The sequence below is a fragment of the Coloeus monedula genome, assembly GCF_965178545.1.
Source record: "Coloeus monedula genome assembly, chromosome: 36".
Classification (NCBI taxonomy): Eukaryota; Metazoa; Chordata; class Aves; order Passeriformes; family Corvidae; genus Coloeus; species Coloeus monedula.
The window spans coordinates 1002461-1028788 of NC_138816.1; the positions used below are offsets into that span (position 1 = coordinate 1002461).

Here is a 26328-nt window from a genome sequence, read left to right on the forward strand (position 1 = left end):
TGCCCCCAACCCCCCCCCCCCATTTGAGCATTGAAACCAAACCACGCCGAGACAAAAACCCCTCATTTTGGGGCCGTTTAATGGAATCCAACGGGGATTTTTGGGGTCTGGGGGGGTCCGGGGGGGGGCGCAGGATTTTGGGGTGAATCCCCCAAATTTTGGGGCGCTCAGGCCTTGCCCTGCAGCTCCTGCTGGAGCCTCCCCAGGAGCTGCCGCTGCTGCTCCGAGCGCTGCTCCAGCTCCTGCATCTGCTGCTCGTAGCGCTTCCTGCCGGAGCCGCCCTTCGCTTTTTGCCCGTTTTCCCCTCTTTTGCACCCATTTTTTTGCCCTTTTTATGCTCCTCGTTTTTTGCCCTTTTTTTTTGCCCTTTTTTCCCCCCATTTTCCCCCTTTTTTCCCCCCTTTTCCCTCCCGTTTTCCCCCTTTTTTTCCCATTTCCCCCCCCCCCCCTTTTCCCTCCATTTCCCCCCCTTTTCCCCATTTTTGCCCAAACCGGCCGTTTTTCGCCTCAGAACGCCTCAGCACCTCCCCCCTTACATTTTCCACCCCATTTTTCCCCTTTTTTCCCCATTTTCCTCCCATTTCCCCATTTTTCCCCTTTTCCTTTTTTTCCCCCCTTTTTCCCCCATTTCCCGCCATTTTTCCCCTTTTCCCCCTTTCTCCCCATTTTTGCCCAAACCGCCCGTTTTTCACCCCAAAACCCCGCTCACATCTCAGCACCTCCCCTTTTTCCCCCCACTTTTCCCCTTCTTTTCCCCCCTTTTTTCCCATTTTCCCCCTTTTTTCCCCATTTCTCCCCCATTTTTCCCCCCATTCCCCATTTTTGCCCAAACCGCCCATTTTTCACCCCAAACCCCCCCTCACATCTTGGTACCTCCCCCCTTTCCCCCCATTTTCCCCTTTCTTTTCCTCCCCATTTCCCCCCATTTTTCCCATTTTCCACCTTTTTTTCCCCAATTCTCCCCCCCATTTTCCCCTTTTCCCCTCATTTCCCCCTTTCTCCTCATTTTTGCCCAAACCGCCCGTTTTTCACCCCAAAACCCCGCTCACATCTCGGTGCCTCCCCTTTTTCCCCCCACTTTTCCCCTTCTTTTCCCCCTCATTTCCCCCCATTTTTTCCCATTTCCCCCCTTTTTTTCCCCATTTCTTCCCCCTTTTCCCCCTTTCTCCCCATTTTTGCCCAAACCGCCCATTTTTCACCCCAAACCCCGCTCACATCTCGGCAACCACCCCCCCCCCCATTTTTCCTCTTTTTTTCTCCCTCATTTTTTCCCATTTTCCCCCTTTTTTCCCCATTTCTCCCCCATTTTTCCCCCCATTCCCCATTTTTGCCCAAACCGCCCGTTTTTCACCCCAAACCCCGCTCACATCTCGGCACCCCCCCCCTCATTTTTCCTCTTTTTTTCCCCCTCATTTCCCCCCTTTTTCCCCATTTTCCCCCTTTCTCCCCATTTTTGCCCAAACCGCCCGTTTTTCACCCCAAACCCCGCTCACATCTCGGCACCCCCCCCCCCCCCATTTTTCCTCTTTTTTTCTCCCTCATTTTTTCCCATTTTCCCCCTTTTTCCCCAATTTTTCCCCATTTCCCCCTTTCTCCCCATTTTTGCCCAAACCGCCCGTTTTTCACCCCAAAACCCCGCTCACATCTCGGTGCCTCCCCTTTTTCCCCCCACTTTTCCCCTTCTTTTCCCCCTCATTTCCCCCCATTTTTTCCCATTTTCCCTCTTTTTTTCCCCATTTCTTCCCCATTTCCCCCTTTCTCCCCATTTTTGCCCAAACCGCCCATTTTTCACCCCAAACCCCGCTCACATCTCGGCAACCCCCCCCCCCATTTTTCCTCTTTTTTCCTCCCTCATTTTTTCCCATTTTCCCCCTTTTTCCCCCATTTCTCCCCTTTTCCCCCTTTCTCCCCATTTTTGCCCAAACCGCCCGTTTTTCACCCCAAACCCCCCTCACATCTTGGTACCTCCCCCCTTTTCCCCCCATTTTCCCCTTTCTTTTCCTCCCCATTTCCCCCCATTTTTCCCATTTTCCCCCTTTTTTTCCCCAATTCTCCCCCCCATTTTCCCCTTTTCCCCTCATTTCCCCCTTTCTCCTCATTTTTGCCCAAACCGCCCGTTTTTCACCCCAAACCCCGCTCACATCTCGGCGCCTCCCCTTTATCCCCCCCATTTTTCCCCTTCTTTTCCCCCTCATTTCCCCCCATTTTTTCCCATTTCCCCCCTTTTTTTCCCCATTTTTCCCCTCATTTCCTCCTTTCTCCCCATTTTTGCCCAAACCGCCCGTTTTTCACCCCAAACCCCGCTCACATCTCGGCAACCCTCCTCCCCGCCATTTTTCCTCTTTTTTTCTCCCTCATTTTTTCCCATTTTCCCCCTTTTTCCCCCATTTTTCCCCTTTCTCCCCATTTTTGCCCAAACTGCCCATTTTTCACCCCAAAACCCCGCTCACATCTCGGTGCCTCCCCTTTTTCCCCCCACTTTTCCCCTTCTTTTCCCCCTCATTTCCCCCCATTTTTTCCCATTTTCCCCCTTTTTTCCCCCATTTCTCCCCTTTTCCCCCTTTCTCCCCATTTTTGCCCAAACCGCCCATTTTTCACCCCAAAACCCCGCTCACATCTCGGCGCCTCCCCTTTTTCCCCCCACTTTTCCCCTTCTTTTCCCCCCTTTTTTCCCATTTTCCCCCTTTTTCCCCCATTTTTCCCCTTTTCCCCCTTTCTCCCCATTTTTGCCCAAACTGCCCATTTTTCACCCCAAAACCCCGCTCACATCTCGGTGCCTCCCCTTTTTCCCCCCACTTTTCCCCTTCTTTTTCCCCTCATTTCCCCCCATTTTTTCCCATTTTCCCTCTTTTTTTCCCCATTTCTTCCCCCTTTTCCCCCTTTCTCCCCATTTTTGCCCAAACCGCCCATTTTTCACCCCAAAACCCCGCTCACATCTCGGCGCCTCCCCTTTTTCCCCCTCATTTCCCCCCCATTTTTCCCCTCATTTCCCCCCTTTTTTTCCCATTTCCCCCCTTTTTTCCCCATTTCTCCCCCATTTTTCCCCCCTTTCTCCCCATTTTTGCCCAAACCGCCCATTTTTCACCCCAAACCCCCCCTCACATCTTGGTACCTCCCCCCTTTTCCCCCCATTTTCCCCTTTCTTTTCCTCCCCATTTCCCCCCATTTTTCCCATTTTCCCCCTTTTTTTCCCCAATTCTCCCCCCCATTTTCCCCTTTTCCCCTCATTTCCCCCCGTCTCCCCATTTTTGCCCAAACCGCCCATTTTTCACCCCAAAACCCCGCTCACATCTCGGTGCCTCCCCTTTTCCCCCCACTTTTCCCCTTCTTTTTCCCCTCATTTCCCCCCATTTTTTCCCATTTTCCCTCTTTTTTTCCCCATTTCTTCCCCCTTTTCCCCCTTTCTCCCCATTTTTGCCCAAACCGCCCATTTTTCACCCCAAAACCCCGCTCACATCTCGGCGCCTCCCCTTTTTCCCCCTCATTTCCCCCCCATTTTTCCCCTCATTTCCCCCCTTTTTTCCCCATTTCTCCCCCATTTTCCCTCCATTTCCCCCCCTTTTCCCCATTTTTGCCCAAACCGGCCGTTTTTCGCCTCAGAACGCCTCAGCACCTCCCCCCTTCCATTTTCCCCCCCATTTTTCCCCTTTTTTCCCCATTTTCCTCCCATTTCCCCATTTTTCCCCTTTTCCTTTTTTTCCCCCCTTTTTCCCCCCTTTCCCGCCATTTTTCCCCTCATTTCCCCCTTTCTCCCCATTTTTGCTTTTGCCCAAACCGCCCATTTTTCACCCCAAACCCCGCTCACATCTCGGCAAACCCCCCCCCCCCATTTTTCCTCTTTTTTTCTCCCTCATTTTTTCCCATTTTCCCCCTTTTTCCCCCATTTTTCCCCGTTTCCCCCTTTCTCCCCATTTTTGCCCAAACCGCCCATTTTTCACCCCAAACCCCGCTCACATCTCGGCAACCCTCCTCCCCGCCATTTTTCCTCTTTTTTTCTCCCTCATTTTTTCCCATTTTCCCCCTTTTTCCCCCATTTTTCCCCTTTCTCCCCATTTTTGCCCAAACCGCCCGTTTTTCGCCCCAAAACCCCGCTCACATCTCAGCACCTCCCCTTTTTCCCCCCACTTTTCCCCTTCTTTTCCCCCTCATTTCCCCCCATTTTTTCCCATTTTCCCCCTTTTTCCCCCATTTTTCCCCTTTTCCCCCTTTCTCCCCATTTTTGCCCAAACCGCCCGTTTTTCACCCCAAAACCCCGCTCACATCTCGGCGCCTCCCCTTTTTCCCCCTCATTTCCCCCCCATTTTTCCCCTCATTTCCCCCCTTTTTTTCCCATTTCCCCCCTTTTTCTCCCCCTTTTCCCCCCATTTCCCCCCCATTTCCCCCTTTCTCCCCATTTTTGCCCAAACCGCCCGTTTTTCGCCCCAAACCGCGCTCACATCTCGGTGCCGATGTACTCGAGCCGTTTGGCCACGGTGCCGCGGGCGTCGCGCGGCCGCTGCCGCACCAGCACCGGGCCCAGCAGCTTGAACACGGGGCAGGCGTCGTCCAGCAGCCGCAGCTCCTGCGGGGAGGGCGAATTTGGGGTGAAAACGGCAAATTTGGGCAAAAAGGGACACTTTGGGGTGAAAAACGGACACTTTGGGCAAAAAAAGGGACACTTTGGGCTCAGAAAGGGCCGATTTAGGGTGAGAAATGGCCAATTTGGGCAGCTTGAACACGGGGCAGGCGTCGTCCAGCAGCCGCAGCTCCTGCGGGAGGGCGAATTTGGGGTGAAAAACGGCAAATTTGGGCAAAAAGGGACACTTTGGGGTGAAAAACGGACACTTTGGGCAAAAAAAGGGACACTTTGGGCTCAGAAAGGGCCGATTTAGGGTGAGAAATGGCCAATTTGGGCAGCTTGAACACGGGGCAGGCGTCGTCCAGCAGCCGCAGCTCCTGCGGGAGGGCAAATTTGGGGTGAAAAACGGCAATTTTGGGCAAAAAGGGACACTTTGGGCAAAATGGACACTTTGGGCAAAAAAAGGGACACTTTGGGCTCAGAAAGGGCCGATTTGGGGTGAGAAATGGCTGATTTGGGCAGCTTGAACACGGGGCAGGCGTCGTCCAGCAGCCGCAGCTCCTGCGGGGGGAAATTTGGGGTGAAAAACGGCAAATTTGGGCAAAAAGGGACACTTTGGGCAAAAATGGACACTTTGGGCTCAGAAATGGCCGGTTTGGGCAAAAAAAGGGCCGATTTGGGGTGAGAAATGGCCAATTTGGGCAGCTTGAACACGGGGCAGGCGTCGTCCAGCAGCCGCAGCTCCTGCGGGAGGGGAAATTTGGGGTGAAAAACGGCAATTTTGGGCAAAAAGGGACACTTTGGGGTGAAAACGGACACTTTGGGCAAAAAAAGGGACACTTTGGGCTCAGAAAGGGCCGATTTGGGGTGAGAAATGGCCGATTTGGGCAGCTTGAACACGGGGCAGGCGTCGTCCAGCAGCCGCAGCTCCTGCGGGAGGGGAAATTTGGGTGAAAAACGGCAAATTTGGGCAAAAAGGGACATTTTGGGCAAAAATGGACACTTTGGGCTCAGAAATGGCTAATTTGGGCAAAAAAGGGCCACTTTGGGGTGAGAAATGGCTGATTTGGGCAGCTTGAACACGGGGCAGGCGTCGTCCAGCAGCCGCAGCTCCTGCGGGAGGGGAAATTGGGGTGAAAAACGGCAAATTTGGGCAAAAAGGGACACTTTGGGCAAAAATGGACATTTTGGGCTAAAAGGGACACTTTGGGCTCAGAAACGGCCGATTTGGGCAAAAAGGGCAAATTTGGGCTCAGAAACACCCAATTTGGGCAAAAAGGACCACTTTGGGCTCAGAAACGGCAACTTTGGTCAAAAAGGGCCGATTTGGGCTCAGAAACGGCAACTTTGGGCAAAAAGGGCAAATTTGGACTCAGAAACGGCCGATTTGGGCAAAAAGGGCCAATTTGGGCTCAGAAACAGCCGATTTGGGCAAAAAGGGCCCTGCAGGGGGGTGGGAAGTGGAATTTTTGGGGTAAATTGAGAAGAAAATGGAGATTTTTCGGGGAAAATGGGGATTTTGGAGGGTAAAAATGGGGATTTTGGGGGGAAATGAGATTTTAGGAGAAAAAAAGATTTTTTGGGCAAAAAGGGGGGTTTAGGAGAAAAAAGGGGATTTTGGGAGAAAAAATGGGGATTTTGGGGGGAAATGGGGATTTTGGGGGGAAAAGGGGATTTTTGGAGGAATAAGGGGGATTTTAGGAGAGAAAATAGGATTTTTTGGGGAAAAATGGGGGAATTTAGGAGAAAAAAGGGGATTTTTGGGGGAGAAAAGGAGAATTTTGGGGGGAAATGGGATTTTTTTTGGGAAAATGAGGGTTTTGGGAGTAAAAATGGGGATTTTGGGGGAATAAAGGGGATTTTGGGAGAAAATGGGATTTTTTGGGGGGAATGGGGGTTTTGGGGGGGAAACGGGGATTTTGGGGGGAAAAATGGTGAATTTAGGAGGAAAAAGGGGATTTTTGAGGGGAAAAAGGAGGAATTTTGGAGGAAATCCAGGATTTTTTGGGGAAAAAAGGAGGATTTTTGGAGGAAAAAATGGGATTTTTGGGGGGAAAATGGGGATTTAGGAGCAAAAAGAGGATGTTTTTGGGAAAAAGGGGGAATTTAGGAGAGAAAATGGGATTTTGTTTGGGGGAATTGGGATTTTGGGGGTTTTGGGGCAGTTTTTGGGGTGATTTTCAGGAGGTGTTTGGGTATTTTTGGGGTGATTTTGGGATATTTTTGGGGTTGTTTTGGGATATTTTTGGGGTTGTTTTGGGATATTTTTGGGGTTGTTTTTGGGATATTTTTGGGGTTGTTTTTGGGATATTTTTGGGGTGGTTTTGGGATATTTTTGGGGTTGTTTTGGGATATTTTTGGGGTTGTTTTGGGGATATTTTTGGGGTTGTTTTTGGGAGGTATTGGGGTGGTTTTGGGATATTTTTGGGATATTTTTGGGGTTGTTTTTGGGATATTTTTGGGGTTGTTTTTGGGATATTTTTGGGGTGGTTTTGGGATATTTTTGGGGTTGTTTTCGGGATATTTTTGGGGTTGTTTTTGGGATATTTTTGGGGTGGTTTTTGGGATATTTTTGGGGTTGTTTTGGGATATTTTTGGGGTTGTTTTTGGGATATTTTTGGGGTTGTTTTTGGGGGGTTTTGGGGTGGTTTTGGGGGGTTTTGGGGGTGGATGTTGGGGTATTTTTGGGGAGGTTCTGGGGATTTTTGGGGGCATTTTGGGGATGGTTTTGGAGGAGTTTTTAGGGTGGGTTTTGGGGGGTTTTGGGGTGGTTTTGGGGTATTTTTGGGGTGGTTCTGGGGGGTTTTGGAAAAGGTTTTGGGGCAGTTTTGGGGGGTTTTGGGGGTGGATTTTGGGGTATTTTTGGGGAGGTTCTGGGGGGTTTTTGGGGGCGTTTTGGGGCATTTTTGGGGAGGTTTTGGGGGAGATTTGGGGAGGTTTTGGAGGGGTTTTAGGATGGATTTTGGGGTATTTTTGGGGTGGTTTGGGGTTAGTTTTTGTGGTGGTTCTGGGGGGCTTTTTGGGGCAGTTTTGGGGGTTCTTGGGGGCAGTTTTAGGACGGATTTTGGGGTATTTTTGGGGTGGCTCTGGGGTAGTTTTTGGGGTGGTTTGGGGGGGATTTTGGGGAGGTTTTGGGGGGGTTTTGGGGGTGCTTTTGGGGTATTTTTGGGGAGGTTTTGGAGGGGTCTTTGGGGCCGTTTTGGGGAGGTTCTGGGATATTTTTGGGGCAGTTTAAAGGTGGATTTTGGGGTATTTTTGGGGTGGTTCTGGGGGGCTTTTTGGGGTGCTTTTGGGGGGGTTTTGGGGTATTTTTGGGGTGGTTCCGGGGGTGGTTTTGGGGAGGTTTTGAGGGGTTTTTAGGGCAGTTTTGGGGGTGGTTTTGGGATATTTTTGGGGTGGTTCTAGGGGGGATTTTGGGGTGGTTTTAGGGTGGATTTTGGGGTATTTTTGGGGCGCTTTTGGGGTATTTTTGGGGTGGTTCTGTGGGGGTTTTTGGGGAGGTTTTGGGAGGTCTTTGGGGCAGTTTTGGGGGTGGTTTTGGGATATTTTTGGGGTGGTTCTGGGAGGGTTTTGGGGTTGTTTCGGGGAGGTTTTGGAGGAGTTTTTGGGGCAGTTTTGGGGGTGGATTTTGGGATATTTTTGGGGAGGTTCTGGGGGGTTTTTGGGGGCGTTTTGGGGCATTTCTGGGGTGGTTCGGGGGGGTTTTGGGGTGGTTTTGGAGGAATTTTAGGATGGATTTTGGGGTATTTTTAGGGTGGTTCTGGGGGATTTTTGGGGAGGTTTTGGGGGATCTTTGGGGCACTTTTAGGGTGGATTTTGGGGTATTTTTGGGGGGTTTTTGGGGTGGCTTTAGAGTGGGTTTTGGGGTATTTTTGGGGTGTTTTGGGGTATTTCTGGGGGGTTGCCCACCTCCTGCACGATGTTGTTCTCGGTCAGCTGCGTCTCCAGTTTCTGCCTCGCCGCCACCGCCCGGCCCAGCTCTGGGGGGGGAAGGGGGGGACCCCAAAAATGAGGCTCAGAGTGGGGGGAGGGGAGAGACCCCAAAACCCCGGGGGGGACAGGACCCGAAAATGGGGGGGGGGGAGGGGTCTCAGAGGGGGTTGGGGAAGGAAATTTGGGGGGATTTTGAGGCTTTTTGGGGGGTCCTGGGGGGGTTTGGGGAGTTTTGGGGAGGTTTTGGGGGGTCCCAAAGGAGATTGAGGGGGATTTTGGGGGGGTCTCGAGGGTTTTTTTGGGGGTCCCGGGGGGGTTTGAGGGATTTTGGGGAGGTTTTGGGGGTTTTTGAGCAAGTTTGGGTGGCCTGGGAATGCCAAGGGAGGTTTGGGGGTGCCAGGAGGGGTTTTGGGGTGATTTTGGGGGATTTTTGGGATTTTAGGGGGGATTTTTTGAGGTTTTTTGGGAGGATTTCTGGGGGGATTTTTTGATGGTTTTTTGGGGGATTTTTGGGGGGGTTTTAGGGGATTTTTGGATTTTTTGGTTGGGTTTTGGGGGGATTTTGTGATGTTTTTTGGGGGATTTTTGGGGGGACTTCTTGGGGGGTTTTGGGGGGATTTTTTGGGGGTTTTTGGGGTGGTTTTTAGGGAGTTTTTGGGGGGAGTTGGGGCACTTTTGGGGTGGTGCTTGGGGGAACTTTTTGGGTATTTTTGGAGAAATAATTTGGGCAGGTTTTGGGTATTTTTAGGGGGGATTTTTGAGGGGTTTTTGGGATTTTTTGGGAGATTTTTGAGGGGTTGGGGGAATTTTTGGGGTGGTTTCAGGGGGGATTTTTGGGGGGTTTTTGGGGATTTTTTGGGAGATTTTTGTGGTTTTTTGGGGGATTTTTTTGGGGTATTTTTTGGGATATTTTTGGGGGATTTTGGGATATTTTGGGGTGGTTCTTGGGGGCTTTTGGGGGCGTTTTTTTGGGGACTTTAGGGGCGTTTTTGGGATTCTTTGGGGGGATTCTTGGGGTGGTTTTTTGGGGGATTTAGGGGGTTTTTGGGGGGTGGCTCTCACCCTTCTGTAGCTGCTGATACTTCTCCAGCTCCGCCTGGAGCTTCTTCTGCAGCGGCTCCGCCATGGGTGGGGGGGGACCTTTTTTTGGGGGGGTGGGGAGGGGGAACTTTGGGGTCACCCTGTGGGATCCCCACCCCCACCCCCTCCGCACCCCAAAATCCCCTCTGCCCCCACAGGAATCCCCCAAACCCCGAAGAACCCCCTGAAAATCCCCCCAAACCCCTCCCCGACCCCCTCCAATCCCCTCATGACCCCCCAAATTCCCCCAAAACCCCCCCCCAAACCCAACCTGGATCCTTCAACAGCTTCCGAGACCCCCCCAGATCCACCCCGGGACCCCCAAATTCCCTTCAGGACCCCCCCAAATTCCCTCGGCGACCCCAAAACCCCTCCTAGATCCCAAAATCCCCCCAAATTTCCCCTCCCCCCCCCCGTTTTTCACCCTCCGCTCTCCGCGCGCGCCTCCAACGCCTCCAGGCCACGCCCCCTTCGCTCTGCGCAGGCGCGGCCACGCCCCAAGCCCCGCCCACCCACCAAACCACGCCCCTTGTGCCCATATATGGAAACAGCGCCTCCTTCCTGGCCACGCCCCCTCCCGGCGCCGCCGCGGCCTGAGGCGCCCCTCCCCCCCCCCCCTTCCCCTCCCCTCCGGGCGGGTTTTGGGGGCGATTTCGGGGTTTTTGGGGCTCCCCCCGAGGTGAGAGGAAGGCGAAGAGGGGGCTCCGGGATGGGCCCGAGGCGGCGGCGATGGCAGCGGGGGCTGGCGAAGGCCGCGCTGGTGGCGCTGGGGCTGGCGGTGCTGGGGCTAGTGGGGAGCGGCGGGGGCGAGGAGCTGCTGGCGGCGGCCCTGGCGGCCTGGGGGGAGGGGCGGGGGGTTTGGGGGGGCGTGGGGGGAGGGGAGGGCTGGGGGGTGGGGGTGGGGGGCGCGGGGGAGGCGTGGGGAGGGAGTTGGGGGGGCGTCGTTGTGAATGGGGGCGGGGGGCGGCGTGGGAACGGCGCGGGGTTTGTGAATGGGGGAGCGGCGGTCGTGAATGGGGAGGGGGCTGCGAGGGGCGGGGCGGGGTTTGGGGAGGGGGCGGTGCTCGGGGAGGGTCTGGCGGGCGGGAAAGGAGGGCCGGGGGTCGTCAATGGCAGCTGGGGTGCCACCCAAGGGGGTCCCGGTAGCCCAGCCCGGGCTCCCCGTGTGCCCCCCGGGTGTTTCGGGCTCCTCTCAGGCGGTTCCGGCGACCTCGACGAAGGTCCCCAGGTGTTGGCGACCCCCAGGATTCTCCTGTCGCCCCCTCCGTGCTCGCCCCCCGCCCCTTTCCTGCTGATCCTCGTGCCCAGCGCCCCCTCCCACGTTGCGCAGCGCCTCGCCGTGCGCGACACCTGGGGGGGCCCCTGGGAAGCCTCGGGGACCCCCCCGGGCCGCACCGTGTTCGTGCTGGGGGCCGCCGCCTCCCCCGCGGGGCAGCGGGAGCTGCTGCAGGAGTCGCGACAGCACGGCGACATCCTGCAGGGCGACTTCGGCGACACCTACGGCAACCTGACGTGGAAGACGCTGCTGCTGCTGCGCTGGGCCCGCGCCTGCTGCGGCGACTCGCCCTTCCTGCTCAAGGCCGACGACGACGTGTTCGTCCACGTGCCCGCTGTCGCGACATACCTGGCGGCGTGGCCGGCCGCGCCCGCCCGCCTCTACCTGGGCCGCGTGCACTGGCGAGTGGCTCCGAACCGCGACCCCCGCAGTCGCCACCACGTCCCCGAGAGGCTCTACCCGGGCCGCCTCTTCCCTCCCTACTGCAGCGGCACCGCCTACGTGCTGTCGCGACAGGCGGCGACGGCGCTGCTGTGGGCGGCGCCGCGGGTGCCGCTGGTGGGGCCGGAGGACGTGTGGGTGGGGCTGTGCGCTCGGCGGGCGGGGGTCGCGCCGCGGCACTCGGCGAGGTTCGGGGGCTCGCGGAGCTTGCCCGGGGACCGCTGCTGCCTGGGCGGGCTCGTGTTCAGCGCGCACCGCGTGCGGCCCCGCGGGCTCCGCGGGCTCTGGGCGCGGCTGCGGGCGCCGGCGCGGGGCGGCTGCGGGGCGCTGCCCGCCCTGCTGGGGCTGCTGCGCTGCCGGGCGCTGGCGCTGCTGCACGAGGGGCTCGGAGAGAGCTGGGGCTGGTGATGGAGCGGGGTGACGTCATGGGGCGGTGATGGCGCGGGGTGACGTCATGGGGCGGTGATGGCGCGGGTGACGTCATGGGGCGGTGATGGCGCGGGTGGTTGTCAGGGGTGGGAGTGATGCTCGCGGGGAGGGAGGTTGGGGGTGATGGCGTGGATGGGAGCGTCGCTCGTAGGGGCGGTGGTTGGGGGTGGGAGTGACGTCCCGGGGTGACGTCACGAGGGTGACGTCGTGGATGGGAGCGCCGCTCGTGGGGAGGGCGGTTGGGGGTGATGTCATGGGGTGATGTCACGGGGTGACGTCACAGGATGACATCATGTGATGGGAGCACCGCTCATAGGGAGGGCGGTTGGGGTGATGCCATGCGGTGATGTCATAGAGAGTGACGTCATGGATGGGAGCGCCCCTCGTGGGGAGGGCGGTTGGGGTTGGGAGTGATGTCATGGGATGATGTCATGGGGTGATGTCATGGATGGGAGTGCCCCTCCTAGGGACAGTGGTTGGGGGTGATGTCAAGGGTGATGTCATAGAGAGTGACGTCATGGATGGGGAGCACCCCTCGTAGGGTTGGCGGTTGGGAGTGATGTCATAGAGTGACGTCATAGTGACATCATGGATGGGAGCGCCGCTTGTAGGAAGGGCGGCTGGGGGTGATGTCATGGGGGTGACGTCATGGGGTGACGTCACAGGATGACACCATGGATGGGAGCGTCCCTCATAGGGATGGTGGTTGGGGGTGATGTCATAGAGTGACGTCATGGATGGGAGCACCCCTCCGAGGGACAGTGGTTGGGGGTGGGAGTGACGTCATGGGTGTGACCCCTGTGACGTCACAGGATGACATCACGGATAGGAGCACCACTCATAGGGACGGTGGTTCGGGGGTGGTCACGGGTGACGTCATAGAGGGTGACGTCATATAGAGTGACGTCATGTATGGGAGCACCCCTCATAGGGAGAGCGGTTGGGGGTGACGTAATGTGATGACGTCATGGATGGGGACACGCCCCCCCGGTAGTGACGGGGGCTGGGAGTGACGTCATGTGGTGACGTCATAGAGGGTGACGTCACAGGCGGGGAAACCCCCTCCCTTCCCATGGGGTAAAGACCCCTCCCCCCCCATGGGGACAGCGGTGGTCGGGGGAGGGGCACCGGGCAGTGACGTCATGGGATGACGTCATGAACGGAGCAGTGACGTCATGGACGGGGACACCCCTCCCCCCCCATCCAAAGTGGGTGGGAAACGTCACCGCGGGGGGGGGGGGGGGGGGGGGGCACAGGGGGGAACCCCAAAATCGGGGCCGAGGGGCTCTGGGGGACACGGGGGGGACACGGGGGGGACACGGGGGGGACACGGAGCCGGGGCGGTGACACCGATGGCACACGGGGGGGCACCGATGGCACACGGGGGGTGACACAGCCCTGGCACAGGGACATGGACAGCCCTGGCACGGTGCCACGGGTGTGACACGGACCCCGAGTGTGACACAGGCGGTGACACCGACAGCCCTGGCACAGTGACACTGATGTGACACGGAGCTGGGACAGTGACACCGATGGCACACGGACGGTGACACAGCCATGGCACAGGGACATGGACGGCACACGGAGCTGGCACGGTGCCACGGGTGCGACACGGAGCTCAGATGGTGCCACGGGTGTCACACAGAGCTCAGATGGTGCCACGGGTGTGACACGGACCCCGGGTGTGACACAGGCGGTGACACCGACGGCCCCGGCATGGTGACACTGATGTGACACGGAGCCAGGACAGTGACACAGGTGGCACTCAAGGACACAGCCATGGCACGGTGACACCGATGGCACACGGAGCTGGCACGGTGACACAGGTGGCACTCAAGGACACAGCCCTGGCACGGTGACACCGATGGCACACGGACGGTGACACAGCCATGGCACGGTGACACCGATGGCACACGGAGCTGGCACGGTGCCACGGGTGGCACACAGGGACACGGACGGCCCCGGCACGGCCACACTGATGTGACACGGAGCTGGCACGGGGACACGGGTGGCACACGGGGACTCGGCCATGGCACGGGGACACCGATGGCACACGGATGGTGACACAGGTGGCACACAGGGACACGGCCATGGCACAGGGACACCAATGGCACACGGGTGTGACACAGGGACACAGCAGTGACACGGCGACACTGATGGCACACGGGTGTCACCCGGACCCTGCGTGTCACCCGTGGGTGTCACCCGTGGGTGGTCACACGGACCCTGCGTGTCCCGTGGGTGTCCCGTGGGTGTCACCCGTGGGTGTCACATGAACCGTGGGTGTCCCGTGGGTGTCCCCCCTGGGTGTCCTGTGGCTGTCACCCCTGGGTGTCCCCCCTGGGTGTCCCCCGTGGGTGTCGCGGTGTCCGTTCCCCCCCTCCCCCCCCCCCAATAAAGCCCCCGGGGCCGGTGACGCCGTGGTGGCCCCTGGCTGGGGGAGGGGACACTTTGGGGACCCCCAAAATGGGGTGGGGAGACCCCAAAAATGGGGTGGGGACATTGGGGACCCCCAAAATGGGGTTGGGATGCTAAAAAGGGGGGGAGGGGAGATTGGGGACCCCCAAAAATGGGGGGAGGGGCACTTCGGGGACCCCAAAAAGGGGGGGAGGGGACACTTGGGGATCCCCAAAAATGGGATGAGGACCCCAAAATTTGGGTGGGGGACACTTGGGGACCTCCAAAATGGGGGGGAGGGGACACTTGGGGATCCCCAAATTTGGGTGGGACGCCAAAATTGGGGGGTGGGGACATTGGGGACCCCCAAAAATGGGATGAGAACCCCAAAAATGGGGTGGGGACACTTGGGGACCCCCGAATCTGGGGTGGGGACCCTAAAAATGGGGGGGATATTGGGGACCCCCAAAATGGGGGAGGGGACACCTGGGAACCCCAAAATTGGGGTGAGGACCCCTAAAAATGGGGGAGGGGGCACCTTGAGGACCCCAAAATTGGGGTGGGACCCCAAAATTGGGGTGGGGACATTTGGGGACCCCAAAATCGGGGGGTGGAGACCCTTAAAAATGGGGGGGAGGGGACATTGGGGACCCCCAAAATTGGGGTGGGACCCCAAAAAGGGGAAGAGGAGAGATTGGGGACCCCCAAAAATGGGATGAGAACCCCGAAATTGGGGTGGGGGACATTTGGGGACCCCAAAAAGGGGGGGAGGGGACATTGGGGACCCCCAAAAATGGGGTGAGGGGACATTGGGGACCCCCAAAATTGGGATGAGACCCCCAAAATTGGGGTGGGGGGCACTTGGGGAGCCCCAAAAATGGGGGAGGGGACATTGGGGACCCCAAAATTGGGGTGAGGACCCCTAAAAATGGGGGAGAAGACCCCAAAAATGGGGGCGGGACCCCAAAATTGGGGGGTAGGGACCCTAAAATTGGGACGGAGGGGGCATTGGGAACCCCAAAATTGGGGTGGGACCCCAAAAATTGGGGTGGGGGCACTTTGGGGAACCCAAAATTGGGGGGTAGGACCCCAAAATTGAGGGGAGGGGCCATCGGGGACCCCAAAATTGAGGGGAGGGGACATCGGGGACCCCCAAATTTGGGGACACAAAACGCCTCCGGACACCCCAAAATCGCTGCCCCCCCCCCAAATTTATTTCTTGAACCTCTCCAGGGCCCCTTTGCTGGGGAGGGACCCCCCCAATTTTGGGCCAGAACCCCCCAATTTTGGGCCAGGACCCCCCTTCTTCGCCTTCCCCTTTTTTTTGGGAGTTTCCCTTGGATTTTTCCCGATTTTGGGGAGTTTCCCCCCGTTTTTGAGGGGATTTTGGCTCAATTTGGGGGGTTTCTCCTGAGTTTTTGGGGCTTTTCCCCCCGGTTTTCCCCAATTTCGGGGGGGACTTTCCCCAATTTTTTCCCCAATTTTCTGGGATTTTTCCTGATTTTTGGGGGCTTTTTCCTCCGTTTTCCCCCCATTTTTGGGGAGTTTCTCCCCCGTTTTTTCCTGATTTCTTTTGGATTTTCCCCCCGTTTTTTCCCCAGATTTTGGGGTTTTTTCCCCGTTTTTGAGGGCTTTTCCGCCCCTTTTCTTCCTGCTTTTTTGGGGCGTTTTCCCCTCCTTTTTCCTCCTCTTTTTGGGGGGCTCCTCCTGGTTTTCCTCCTCCTTCTCCTTCCGCTCCCGTTCCCGCTGCTCCAAACTCTGCTGGATCCGGGCCTGGGCGAGAAGAGGGGGAATTTGGGACCCCCAAAATCCCGGGAATCACCCCAAAAACGGGACCCCAAAGTCCTGGGAATCACCCCAAAAATGGGACCCCCAAACCCCCCAAATCCCTGGAATTCCTTCCTGAAATCCCGGGAATCACCCCAAAAACGGGACCCCCAAACCCCCCAAATCCCAGGAATTCCCAAAATCCTGGGAATCACCCCAAAAACGGAACCCCCCAAATCCCTGGAATTCCTGGGAATTCCCTCCCAAAATCCTGGGAATCACCCCAAAAACGGGACCCCAAAATCCCAGGAATCACCCCAAAAACGGGACCCCAAAATCCCCGGAATTCCTTCCCCAAATCCCAGGAATCCCCCCAACAATGGGACCCCAAAATCCTGGGAATCACCCCAAAAACGGGACCCCCAAAATCCCCAGAATTCCCAAAATCCCAGAAAACCCCCCCAAAATTCCCGGGAATCCCCAAATCCCCCCCAAAATTCCCAGGAACCCCCCAAAATCCCCAGGAATCCCCAAATCCTGGGAATCCCCAAATCCCAGGAATTCTCCAAACCCCCGCCAAAATTCCCAGGAATCCCCGAATTCCCGGGAACTCCCCAAACCCCCCCAAAATCCCCAGAACCCCCAAAATCCCCAAACCTCCCCCCAAAATTCCCTGGAACCCCCGAATCCCCCCCAAATCCCGGAACCCCCCAAATCCCAGAACCCCCCAAATCCCAGAACCCCCCCAAATTCCCGGGAATCCCCAAAATCCCAGAACCCCCCAAAATCCCAGGAATCCCCAAATCCCGGAACCCCCCAAAATCCCCAGGAAACCCCCCAAAATCCCAGAACCCCCCAAATCCCGGGAACCCCCCAAATCCCCAGAACCCCAAAATCCCCAGAACCCCCAAAATCCCCAGGAATCCCAAAATCCCAGAACCCCCCAAATTCCCGGGAACCCCCGAGTGCGGCCCCGCGCACCCGCAGCTCCTCGTGCGCCGCCTGCCGCCGCCGCCGCTCCGGCTCCCTCCCCTTGCGCCGCCGCCGGGGCCGGAATTTCCCTTTGGAATCGGGGTCGAATCCCTGGAAAAAGGAGGGGGGGGGGATGGAATTGCCGAGGGGCGGGAGCCGGGGGCGGGATTTGGGGTGAAATCCCGGGATTTTGGGGCCGTACGAGGCGTTGGAGGCGCTCGAGGCGCTTCTGCTCCAGGCCGGCGGCGTCGAGGCGGGAGAGGAGCGACGGATCCGGGGTCAGCAGCTCGGCCGGGATCTGCGGGAAAATGGGGAAAATGGGGAAAAATGGGAAAAATGGGGGAAAATGGGGGGAAATGGGGGGAAAACAGGGGAAAATGGGGAAAAATGGGGGAAAATGGGGGAGAAAAGGGGGAAAAATGGGGAAAAATGGGGAGAAAAATGGGGGAAAAAGGGGGAAATGGGGAAAAATGAGGAAAAATGGGGAAAAATGGGGATTTGGGGGAGAAAATGGGGATTTGGGGGAGAAAATGGGGGAAAAATGGGGAAAATGGGGGAGAAAAGGGGATTTGGGGGAGAAAAGGGGGAAAAATGGGGAAAAATGGGGGAGAAAAGGGGATTTGGGGGGAATTTTGGGTGGATTTGGGGTGGATTTGGGGTGGATTTGGGGTGGAATTGGGTGGATTTGGGATGGATTTGGGTGGATTTGGGTGGATTTGGGTGGATTTGGGGTGGATTTGGGGTGGATTTGGGGTGGAATTGGGTGGATTTGGGATGGATTTGGGATGGATTTGGGATGGATTTGGGTGGATTTGGGATGGATTTGGGTGGATTTGGGATGGATTTGGGTGGATTTGGGGTGGATTTGGGGTGGATTTGGGATGGATTTGGGGTGGATTTGGGTGGATTTGGGGTGGATTTGGGGTGGATTTGGGATGGATTTGGGTGGATTTGGGATGGATTTGGGGTGGATTTGGGGTGGATTTGGGATGGATTTGGGGTGGATTTGGGTGGATTTGGGTGGATTTGGGGTGGATTTGGGATGGATTTGGGGTGGATTTGGGGTGGATTTGGGGTGGATTTGGGGTGGATTTGGGATGGATTTGGGTGGATTTGGGATGGATTTGGGGTGGATTTGGGTGGATTTGGGATGGATTTGGGATGGATTTGGGTGGATTTGGGTGGATTTGGGTGGATTTGGGTGGATTTGGGGATGGATTTGGGGTGGATTTGGGTGGATTTGGGGTGGATTTGGGATGGATTTGGGGTGGATTTGGGGTGGATTTGGGATGGATTTGGGATGGATTTGGGTGGATTTGGGTGGATTTGGGGTGGATTTGGGTGGATTTGGGGATGGATTTGGGATGGATTTGGGGTGGATTTGGGGTGGATTTGGGTGGATTTGGGGTGGATTTGGGGTGGATTTGGGTGGATTTGGGGGGGATTTGGGGTGGATTTGGGGTGGATTTGGGATGGATTTGGGATGGATTTGGGGATGGATTTGGGATGGATTTGGGGATGGATTTGGGTGGATTTGGGGTGGATTTGGGTGGATTTGGGGTGGATTTGGGTGGATTTGGGGTGGATTTGGGGTGGATTTGGGTGGATTTGGGATGGATTTGGGTGGATTTGGGGTGGATTTTGGGTGGATTTGGGATGGATTTGGGGTGGATTTGGGGGGAATTTTGGGATGGATTTGGGGTGGATTTGGGGTGGATTTGGGATGGATTTGGGGTGGATTTGGGGTGGATTTGGGATGGATTTGGGTGGATTTGGGGTGGATTTGGGTGGATTTGGGGTGGATTTGGGGTGGATTTGGGTGGATTTGGGGTGGATTTGGGTGGATTTGGGGTGGATTTGGGATGGATTTGGGATGGATTTGGGTGGATTTGGGTGGATTTGGGGCGATTTTGGGGGGATTTTGGATGGATTTGGGATGGATTTGGGGTGGATTTGGGGTGGATTTGGGATGGATTTGGGTGGATTTGGGTGGATTTGGGATGGATTTGGGTGGATTTGGGTGGATTTGGGTGGATTTGGGTGGATTTGGGGTGGATTTGGGGTGGATCTTTTGGGATTTGGGTGGATTTGGGGTGGATTTTGGGATGGATTTGGGGATGGATTTGGGATGGATTTGGGATGGATTTGGGATGGATTTTGGGTGGGAATTTTGGGATTTTCACCTTTTCCAGCAGCGCCTTCACCTCCCACTCCTGGCGCTGGCGGCGGCTCCGGTAGGGATTGTTCTCCAGAGCGTCCAGGTTGGGCTCTCCCGCCCCTGGGGGCCAAATTTGGGGCATTTTTGGGGCATTTTGGGGATTTTGGGGCATTTGGGGGATTTTAGAGGGATTTTTGGGGGGATTTTAGAGGGGTTTTGGGGGGATTTGGGGGAATTTTAGAGGGGATTTTGGAGGGATTTTGGTGGATTCGGGGGATTTTGGGATGCCCAAATCCAGCCCAAACTGCCCCAAATCTGCTCTAAAAATTCCCCAAAAATTCCCCAAATTCCCAAAACTCCCGGAATTCCCACCTGGCACCAGGATGCTGCTGAACCCCGATCCATTCCCTCCTCCCAGAACCCCCAAAATCCACCCGAAACTGCTCTAAAAAACCCCAAAAATTCCCCAAAAATTCCCCAAAAATTCCCAAAACTCCCAGAATTCCCACCTGGCACCAGGATGCTGCTGAACCCCGATCCATTCCCTCCTCCCAGAACCCCTAAAACCCCTAAAATTCCCGTAATCTGCTCCAAATCTGCTCTAAAAAAGCCCCAAAAATGCTCTAAAAAATCCCAAAAAATCCCCAAAAATTCCCCAAAAATTCCCAAAAAATTCCCAAACCTCCCGGAATTCCCGGCCTTCCCACCTGGCACCAGGATGCTGCTGAAGCCCGCTGCGTGCCCGGCTCCCAGAACCCTCAAATCCCCCCAAAAATGCCCCAAATCCACTGAAATCCGCTCTAGAAAACCCCAAAAATGCTCTAAAAATTCCCCAAAAAATTCCCAAAAAATCCCCCAAAATTCCCCAAACCTCCTGGAATTCCCGGCATTCCCACCTGGCACCAGGATGCTGCTGAACCCCGATCCATTCCACCTCCCAGAACCCCCAAAACTCACCTGCAACCGCTCTAAAATCCGCTCTAAAAAACGCCCTAAAAATGCTCTAAAAATGCCCAAAAAATTCCCAAAAAATCCCCAAAAAATTCCCAAAAATCCCCAAAAATTCCCCAAACCTCCCGGAATTCCCGGCCTTCCCACCTGGCACCAGGATGCTGCTGAACCCCGCTGCGTGCCCGGCTCCCAGAAACCCAAATCCCCCCAAAAATGCCCCAAATCCACTGAAATCCGCTCTAGAAAACCCCAAAAATGCTCTAAAAATTCCCAAAAAATTCCTAAAAATTCCCAAAAATTCCCAAAACCTCCCGGAATTCCCGGCCTTCCCACCTGGCACCAGGATGCTGCTGAACCCCGCTGCGTGCCCAGCTCCCAGAAACCCAAAACCCCCCAAAAATGCCCAAAATCCACTGAAATCCGCTCTAAAAAAGCCCCAAAAATGCTCTAAAAAATCCCAAAAAATTCCCAAAAATTCCCAAAAATTCCCAAACCTCCTGGAATTCCCACCTGGCACCAGGATGCTGCTGAACCCCGATCCATTCCACCTCCCAGAACCCCCAAAACTCACCTGCAACCGCTCTAAAATCCGAAAAAATGCTCAAAAATGCTCTAAAAATTCCCAAAAAATTCCCCAAACCTCCCCGGAATTCCCGGCATTCCCACCTGGCACCAGGATGCTGCTGAACCCCGCTGCGTGCCCGGCTCCCAGAAACCCAAATCCCCCCAAAAATGCCCCAAATCCACTGAAATCCGCTCTAAAAAACCCCAAAAATGCTCTAGAAATTCCCCAAAAAATTCCCAAAAAATTCCCAAAAATTCCCAAACCTCCCGGAATTCCCGGCCTTCCCACCTGGCACCAGGATGCTGCTGAACCCCGCTGCGTGCCCGGCTCCCAGAAACCCAAATCGCCCCAAAAATGCCCCAAATCCACTGAAATCCGCTCTAAAAAACCCCAAAAATGCTCTAAAAATGCCAAAAAAATTCCCAAAAAATTCCCAAAAATCCCCAAAAATTCCCCAAACCTCCCAGAATTCCCGGCCTTCCCACCTGGCACCAGGATGCTGCTGAACCCCGATCCATTCCACCTCCCAGAACCCCCAAAACTCACCTGCAACCGCTCTAAAATCCACAAAAAACGCCCTAAAAATGCTCTAAAAATGCCCAAAAAATTCCCAAAAAATCCCCAAAAAATTCCCAAAAATCCCCAAAAATTCCCCAAACCTCCCGGAATTCCTGGCATTCCCACCTGGCACCAGGATGCTGCTGAACCCCGCTGCGTGCCCGGCTCCCAGAAACCCAAATGACCCCAAAATCCACCCAAATCCACTCTAAAACAAAACCGCTCTAAAAATGCTCAAAAAATTCCCAAAAAATTCCCAAAAATTCCCAAAAATTCCCCAAACCTCCCGGAATTCCCGGCCTTCCCACCTGGCACCAGGATGCTGCTGAAGCCCGCTGCGTGCCCGGCTCCCAGAAACCCAAATCCCCCCAAAAATGCCCCAAATCCACTGAAATCCGCTCTAGAAAACCCCAAAAATGCTCTAAAAAATCCCAAAAAATTCCCAAAAAATTCCCAAAAATCCCAAAAAATTCCCCAAACCTCCCGGAATTCCCGGCCTTCCCACCTGGCACCAGGATGCTGCTGAACCCCGCTGCGTGCCCGGCTCCCAGAAACCCAAATCCCCCCCAAAATGCCCCAAATCCACTGAAATCCGCTCTAAAAAACCCCAAAAATGCTCTAAAAATTCCCAAAAAATTCCCAAAAATCCCCAAAAATTCCCCAAACCTCCCAGAATTCCCGGCCTTCCCACCTGGCACCAGGATGCTGCTGAACCCCGATCCATTCCACCTCCCAGAACCCCCAAAACTCACCTGCAACCGCTCTAAAATCCGAAAAAATGCTCAAAAATGCTCTAAAAATTCCCAAAAAATTCCCAAAAACTTCCCAAAAATTCCCCAAACCTCCCGGAATTCCCGGCCTTCCCACCTGGCACCAGGATGCTGCTGAACCCCGCTGCGTGCCCGGCTCCCAGAACCCTCAAATCCCCCCAAAAATGCCCCAAATCCACTGAAATCCGCTCTAAAAAACCCCAAAAATGCTCTAAAAATTCCCAAAAAATTCCCCAAAAAATTCCCAAAAATCCCCCAAAATTCCCCAAACCTCCCAGAATTCCTGGCATTCCCACCTGGCACCAGGATGCTGCTGAACCCCGATCCATTCCACCTCCCAGAACCCCCAAAACTCACCTGCAACCGCTCTAAAATCCGCAAAAAACGCCCTAAAAATGCTCTAAAAATGCCCAAAAAATTCCCAAAAATTCCCAAAAATCCCCAAAAATTCCCCAAACCTCCCGGAATTCCTGGCATTCCCACCTGGCACCAGGATGCTGCTGAACCCCGCTCCGTGCCCGGCTCCCAGAACCCTCAAATCCCCCCAAAAATGCCCCAAATCCACTGAAATCTGCTCTAAAAAACCCCAAAAATGCTCTAAAAATTCCCAAAAATTCCCCAAACCTCCCGGAATTCCCGGCCTTCCCACCTGGCACCAGGATGCTGCTGAACCCCGCTCCGTGCCCGGCTCCCAGAAACCCAAATCCCCCAAAATCCACCCAAATCCGCACAAAATCCGCTCTAAAAAACCCCAAAAATGCTCTAAAAATGCCCAAAAAATTCCCCAAAAAATTCCCAAAAATCCCCAAAAATTCCCCAGAAATTCCCAAAACTCCCGGCATTCCCACCTGGCACCAGGATGCTGCTGAACCCCGATCCATTCCACCTCCCAGAACCCCCAAAACTCACCTGAAACCGCTCTAAAAAAACCCAAAAATGCTCTAAAAATTCCCAAAAAATTCCCAAAAAATTCCCAAAAATCCCAAAAAATTCCCCAAATTCCCAAAACTCCCAGAATTCCCACCTGGCACCAGGATGCTGCTGAACCCCGCTGCGTGCCCGGCTCCCAGAAACCCAAATCCCCCCAAAAATGCCCCAAATCCACTGAAATCCGCTCTAAAAAAACCCCAAAAATGCTCTAAAAATTCCCAAAAAAATTCCCAAAAATTCCCAAAAATTCACAAAACCTCCCGGAATTCCCGGCATTCCCACCTGGCACCAGGATGCTGCTGAACCCCGCTGCGTGCCCGGCTCCCAGAAACCCAAAACCCCCCAAAAATGCCCAAAATCCACTGAAATCCGCTCTAAAAAACCCCAAAAATGCTCTAAAAATGCCCAAAAAATTCCCAAAAAATTCCCAAAAAATTCCCAAAAATTCCCAAAAATTCCCAAACCTCCTGGCCTTCCCACCTGGCACCAGGATGCTGCTGAACCCCGCTGCGTGCCCGGCTCCCAGAAACCCAAAACCCCCCAAAAATGCCCCAAATCCACTGAAATCCGCTCTAAAAAAGCCCCAAAAATGCTCTAAAAAATCCCAAAAAATTCCCAAAAAATTCCCAAAAAATTCCCAAAAATTCCCCAAACCTCCCGGAATTCCCGGCCTTCCCACCTGGCACCAGGATGCTGCTGAACCCAGCTCCGTGCCCGGCTCCCAGAAACCCAAAACCCCCAAAATCCACCCAAATCCGCACAAAATCTGCTCTAAAAAGCCCCAAAAATGCTCTAAAAATTCCCAAAAAATTCCCCAAAAATTCCCAAAATTCCCAAAAAATTCCCCAAATTCCCAAAACTCCCAGAATTCCCACCTGGCACCAGGATGCTGCTGAACCCCGCTGCGTGCCCGGCTCCCAGAAACCCAAATCCCCCCAAAATCCACCCAAATCCACACCAAATCTGCTCTAAAAACCCCCAAAAATGCTCTAAAAAATCCCGAAAAATTCCCGAAAAATTCCCAAAAATCCCAAAAAATTCCCAAAATTCCCAAAACTCCCGGCCTTCCCACCTGGCACCAGGATGCTGCTGAACCCCGATCCATTCCCTCCTCCTAGAACCCCTAAAACCCCTAAAATTCCCGTAATCTGCTCCAAATCTGCTCTAAAAAAGCCCCAAAAATGCTCTAAAAATTCCCAAAAATCCCCAAAAATTCCCCAAACCTCCCGGAATTCCCGGCCTTCCCACCTGGCACCAGGATGCTGCTGAACCCCGCTGCGTGCCCGGCTCCCAGAAACCCAAAACCCCCAAAATCCACCCAAATCCGCACAAAATCCGCTCTAAAAAACCCCAAAAATGCTCTAAAAATTCCCAAAAAATTCCCAAAAAATTCCCAAAAATCCCCAAAAATTCCCCAGAAATTCCCAAAACTCTCAGAATTCCCACCTGGCACCAGGATGCTGCTGAACCCCGATCCATTCCCTCCTCCCAGAACCCCTAAAACCCCTAAAATTCCCGTAATCTGCTCCAAATCCGCTCTAAAAAAGCCCCAAAAATGCTCTAAAAATTCCCAAAAAATTCCCAAAAATCCCCAAAAATTCCCCAAACCTCCCGGAATTCCCGGCATTCCACCTGGCACCAGGATGCTGCTGAACCCCGCTGCGTGCCCGGCTCCTAGAAACCCAAATCCCCCCAAAAATGCCCCAAATCCACTGAAATCCGCTCTAAAAAACCCCAAAAATGCTCTAAAAATGCCCAAAAAATTCCCCAAAAATTCCCAAAAATTCCCAAAACTCCCGGAATTCCTGGCATTCCCACCTGGCACCAGGATGCTGCTGAACCCCGCTCCATGCCCGGCTCCCAGAAACCCAAATCCCCCAAAATCCACCCAAATCCGCACAAAATCCGCTCTAAAAAACCCCAAAAATGCTCTTAAAATTCCCAAAAATTTCCAAAAAATTCCCAAAAATCCCCAAACATTCCCCAAACCTCCCGGAATTCCTGGCATTCCCACCTGGCACCAGGATGCTGCTGAACCCCGCTCCGTGCCTGGCTCCCAGAACCCTCAAATCCCCCCCAAAATGCCCCAAATCCACTGAAATCCGCTCTAAAAAACCCCAAAAATGCTCTAAAAATTCCCAAAAAATTCCCAAAAAATTCCCAAAAATTCCCAAACCTCCCGGCATTCCCACCTGGCACGAGGATGCTGCTGAACCCCGCTGCGTGCCCGGCTCCCAGAAACCCAAATCCCCCCAGAAATGCCCCAAATCCACTGAAATCCGCTCTAGAAAACCCCAAAAATGCTCTAAAAATTCCCAAAAAATTCCCAAAAATTCCCAAAAATTCCCCAAACCTCCCGGAATTCCCACCTGGCACCAGGATGCTGCTGAAGCCCGCTGCGTGCCCGGCTCCCAGCACGTCCTCGAAGGGGCAGAAGCGCAGCGCCAGCGCGGGCGCGGGGGGACGGTGCCGCAGCAGCGGCCGAGGGGCCGGGGCCGAGAGCGGAGCCGGATACACCTGGGAAGGAGGGAATTCGGGAATTCGGGAATTTGGGAATGTGGGAATGGGGGAATGGGGGAATTTGGGAATGAGGGAATGTGGGAATGGGGGAATGGGGGAATGAGGGAATGGGGGAATGGGGGAATGGGGGAATGGGGGAATGGGGGAATGGGGGAATTTGGGAATTTGGGAATGGGGGAATGGGGGAATGGGGGAATGAGGGAATTTGAGAATTTGGGAATGTGGGAATGAGGGAATGGGGGAATGAGGGAATGGGGGAATGGGGGAATGGGGGAATTCGGGAATGAGGGAATGAGGGAATTTGGGAATGGGGGAATGGGGGAATGGGGGAATTCGGGAATGTGGGAATGGGGGAACGGGGGAATGGGGGAATTTGGGAATGAGGGAATGTGGGAATGGGGGAATGGGGGAATTCGGGAATGAGGGAATGAGGGAATGGGGGAATTTGGGAATGAGGGAATGAGGGAATGAGGGAATTTGGGAATGAGGGAATGTGGGAATTCAGGAATGGGGTCAGGAAAGTGGGAATGGGGGGGGAAATGGGGGTTTTGGGGGGAAAAATGGGGCTTTGGGATTGGAAATGGGGGCTTGGGGAGGGATATGGGGGATTGGGGGGATTTTGGGGAATTTGGGGGGATATTGGAGGGATTTTTGGGGGATTTTGAGGGATTTGGGGAGATTTTGAGGGATTTTTGGGGGATTTGGAGGAATTTTGGGGGTATTTTAAGGGATTTTGGGGGAATTTGGGGGGATTTTGATGGATTTTGGGGGATTTTGAGAGGATTTTGATGGATTTTGAGGGTGTTTTGGGTGGGTTTTGGGGGTATTTTGATGGATTTTGAGGTTGAGTGATTTTGGGTGGATTTTGGGTGGATTTGGGTGGATTTTGGGGTATTTTTAGGGGTTTTTGATAGATTTTGGTTGGATTTGGGTTGATTTTGGGGCTATTTGGGGTGATTGTGATGGATTTTGAGTGATTTTGGGGGTGTTTGGGGTGGATTTGGGGGTATTTTTAGGGGGTTT

At 54.7% G+C, this 26328-nt stretch overlaps 3 protein-coding genes across 4 annotated transcripts in view; 1 reads left to right on the forward strand and 2 right to left on the reverse strand.

Annotated features, from left to right (window-relative positions):
• Positions 1–46: 46 nt before the first annotated feature.
• On the reverse strand, positions 47–10042 carry PFDN6 (prefoldin subunit 6). Of its 2 annotated transcripts, XM_082299985.1 has the most exons (5): positions 9996–10042; positions 9554–9631; positions 8468–8538; positions 4437–4561; positions 47–267 (listed from the first exon to the last, which is right to left on the reverse strand). In XM_082299985.1, the coding sequence occupies exons 2-5, from the start codon at positions 9615–9617 to the stop codon at positions 168–170; spliced, it is 360 nt and encodes a 119-aa protein (XP_082156111.1). In that variant the 5' UTR covers positions 9618–9631; positions 9996–10042; the 3' UTR covers positions 47–167. The 2 variants fall into 2 exon arrangements, with proteins under 2 accessions (XP_082156111.1, XP_082156110.1); XM_082299984.1 differs by lacking the exons at positions 47–267; positions 4437–4561 and adding an exon at positions 4726–5488.
• A 238-nt stretch (positions 10043–10280) lies between these two features.
• B3GALT4 (beta-1,3-galactosyltransferase 4) lies at positions 10281–11696 on the forward strand (the record flags this gene model as incomplete). Its single annotated transcript, XM_082300077.1, has 2 exons — positions 10281–10427; positions 10488–11696. 2 exons carry the CDS (start codon positions 10281–10283, stop codon positions 11694–11696), a joined length of 1356 nt encoding a protein of 451 aa, XP_082156203.1.
• A 3630-nt stretch (positions 11697–15326) lies between these two features.
• LOC309584137 (uncharacterized protein) overlaps positions 15327–26328 on the reverse strand; it is a gene marked incomplete at both ends in the record, with an annotated part of 143092 nt that continues 132090 nt past the window's right edge. Inside the window, 5 exon segments of the mRNA XM_082300078.1 lie at positions 15327–15887; positions 16863–16964; positions 17056–17151; positions 19037–19131; positions 25155–25302. Of these exon segments, the coding sequence (XP_082156204.1) occupies positions 15327–15887; positions 16863–16964; positions 17056–17151; positions 19037–19131; positions 25155–25302 (1002 nt within the window).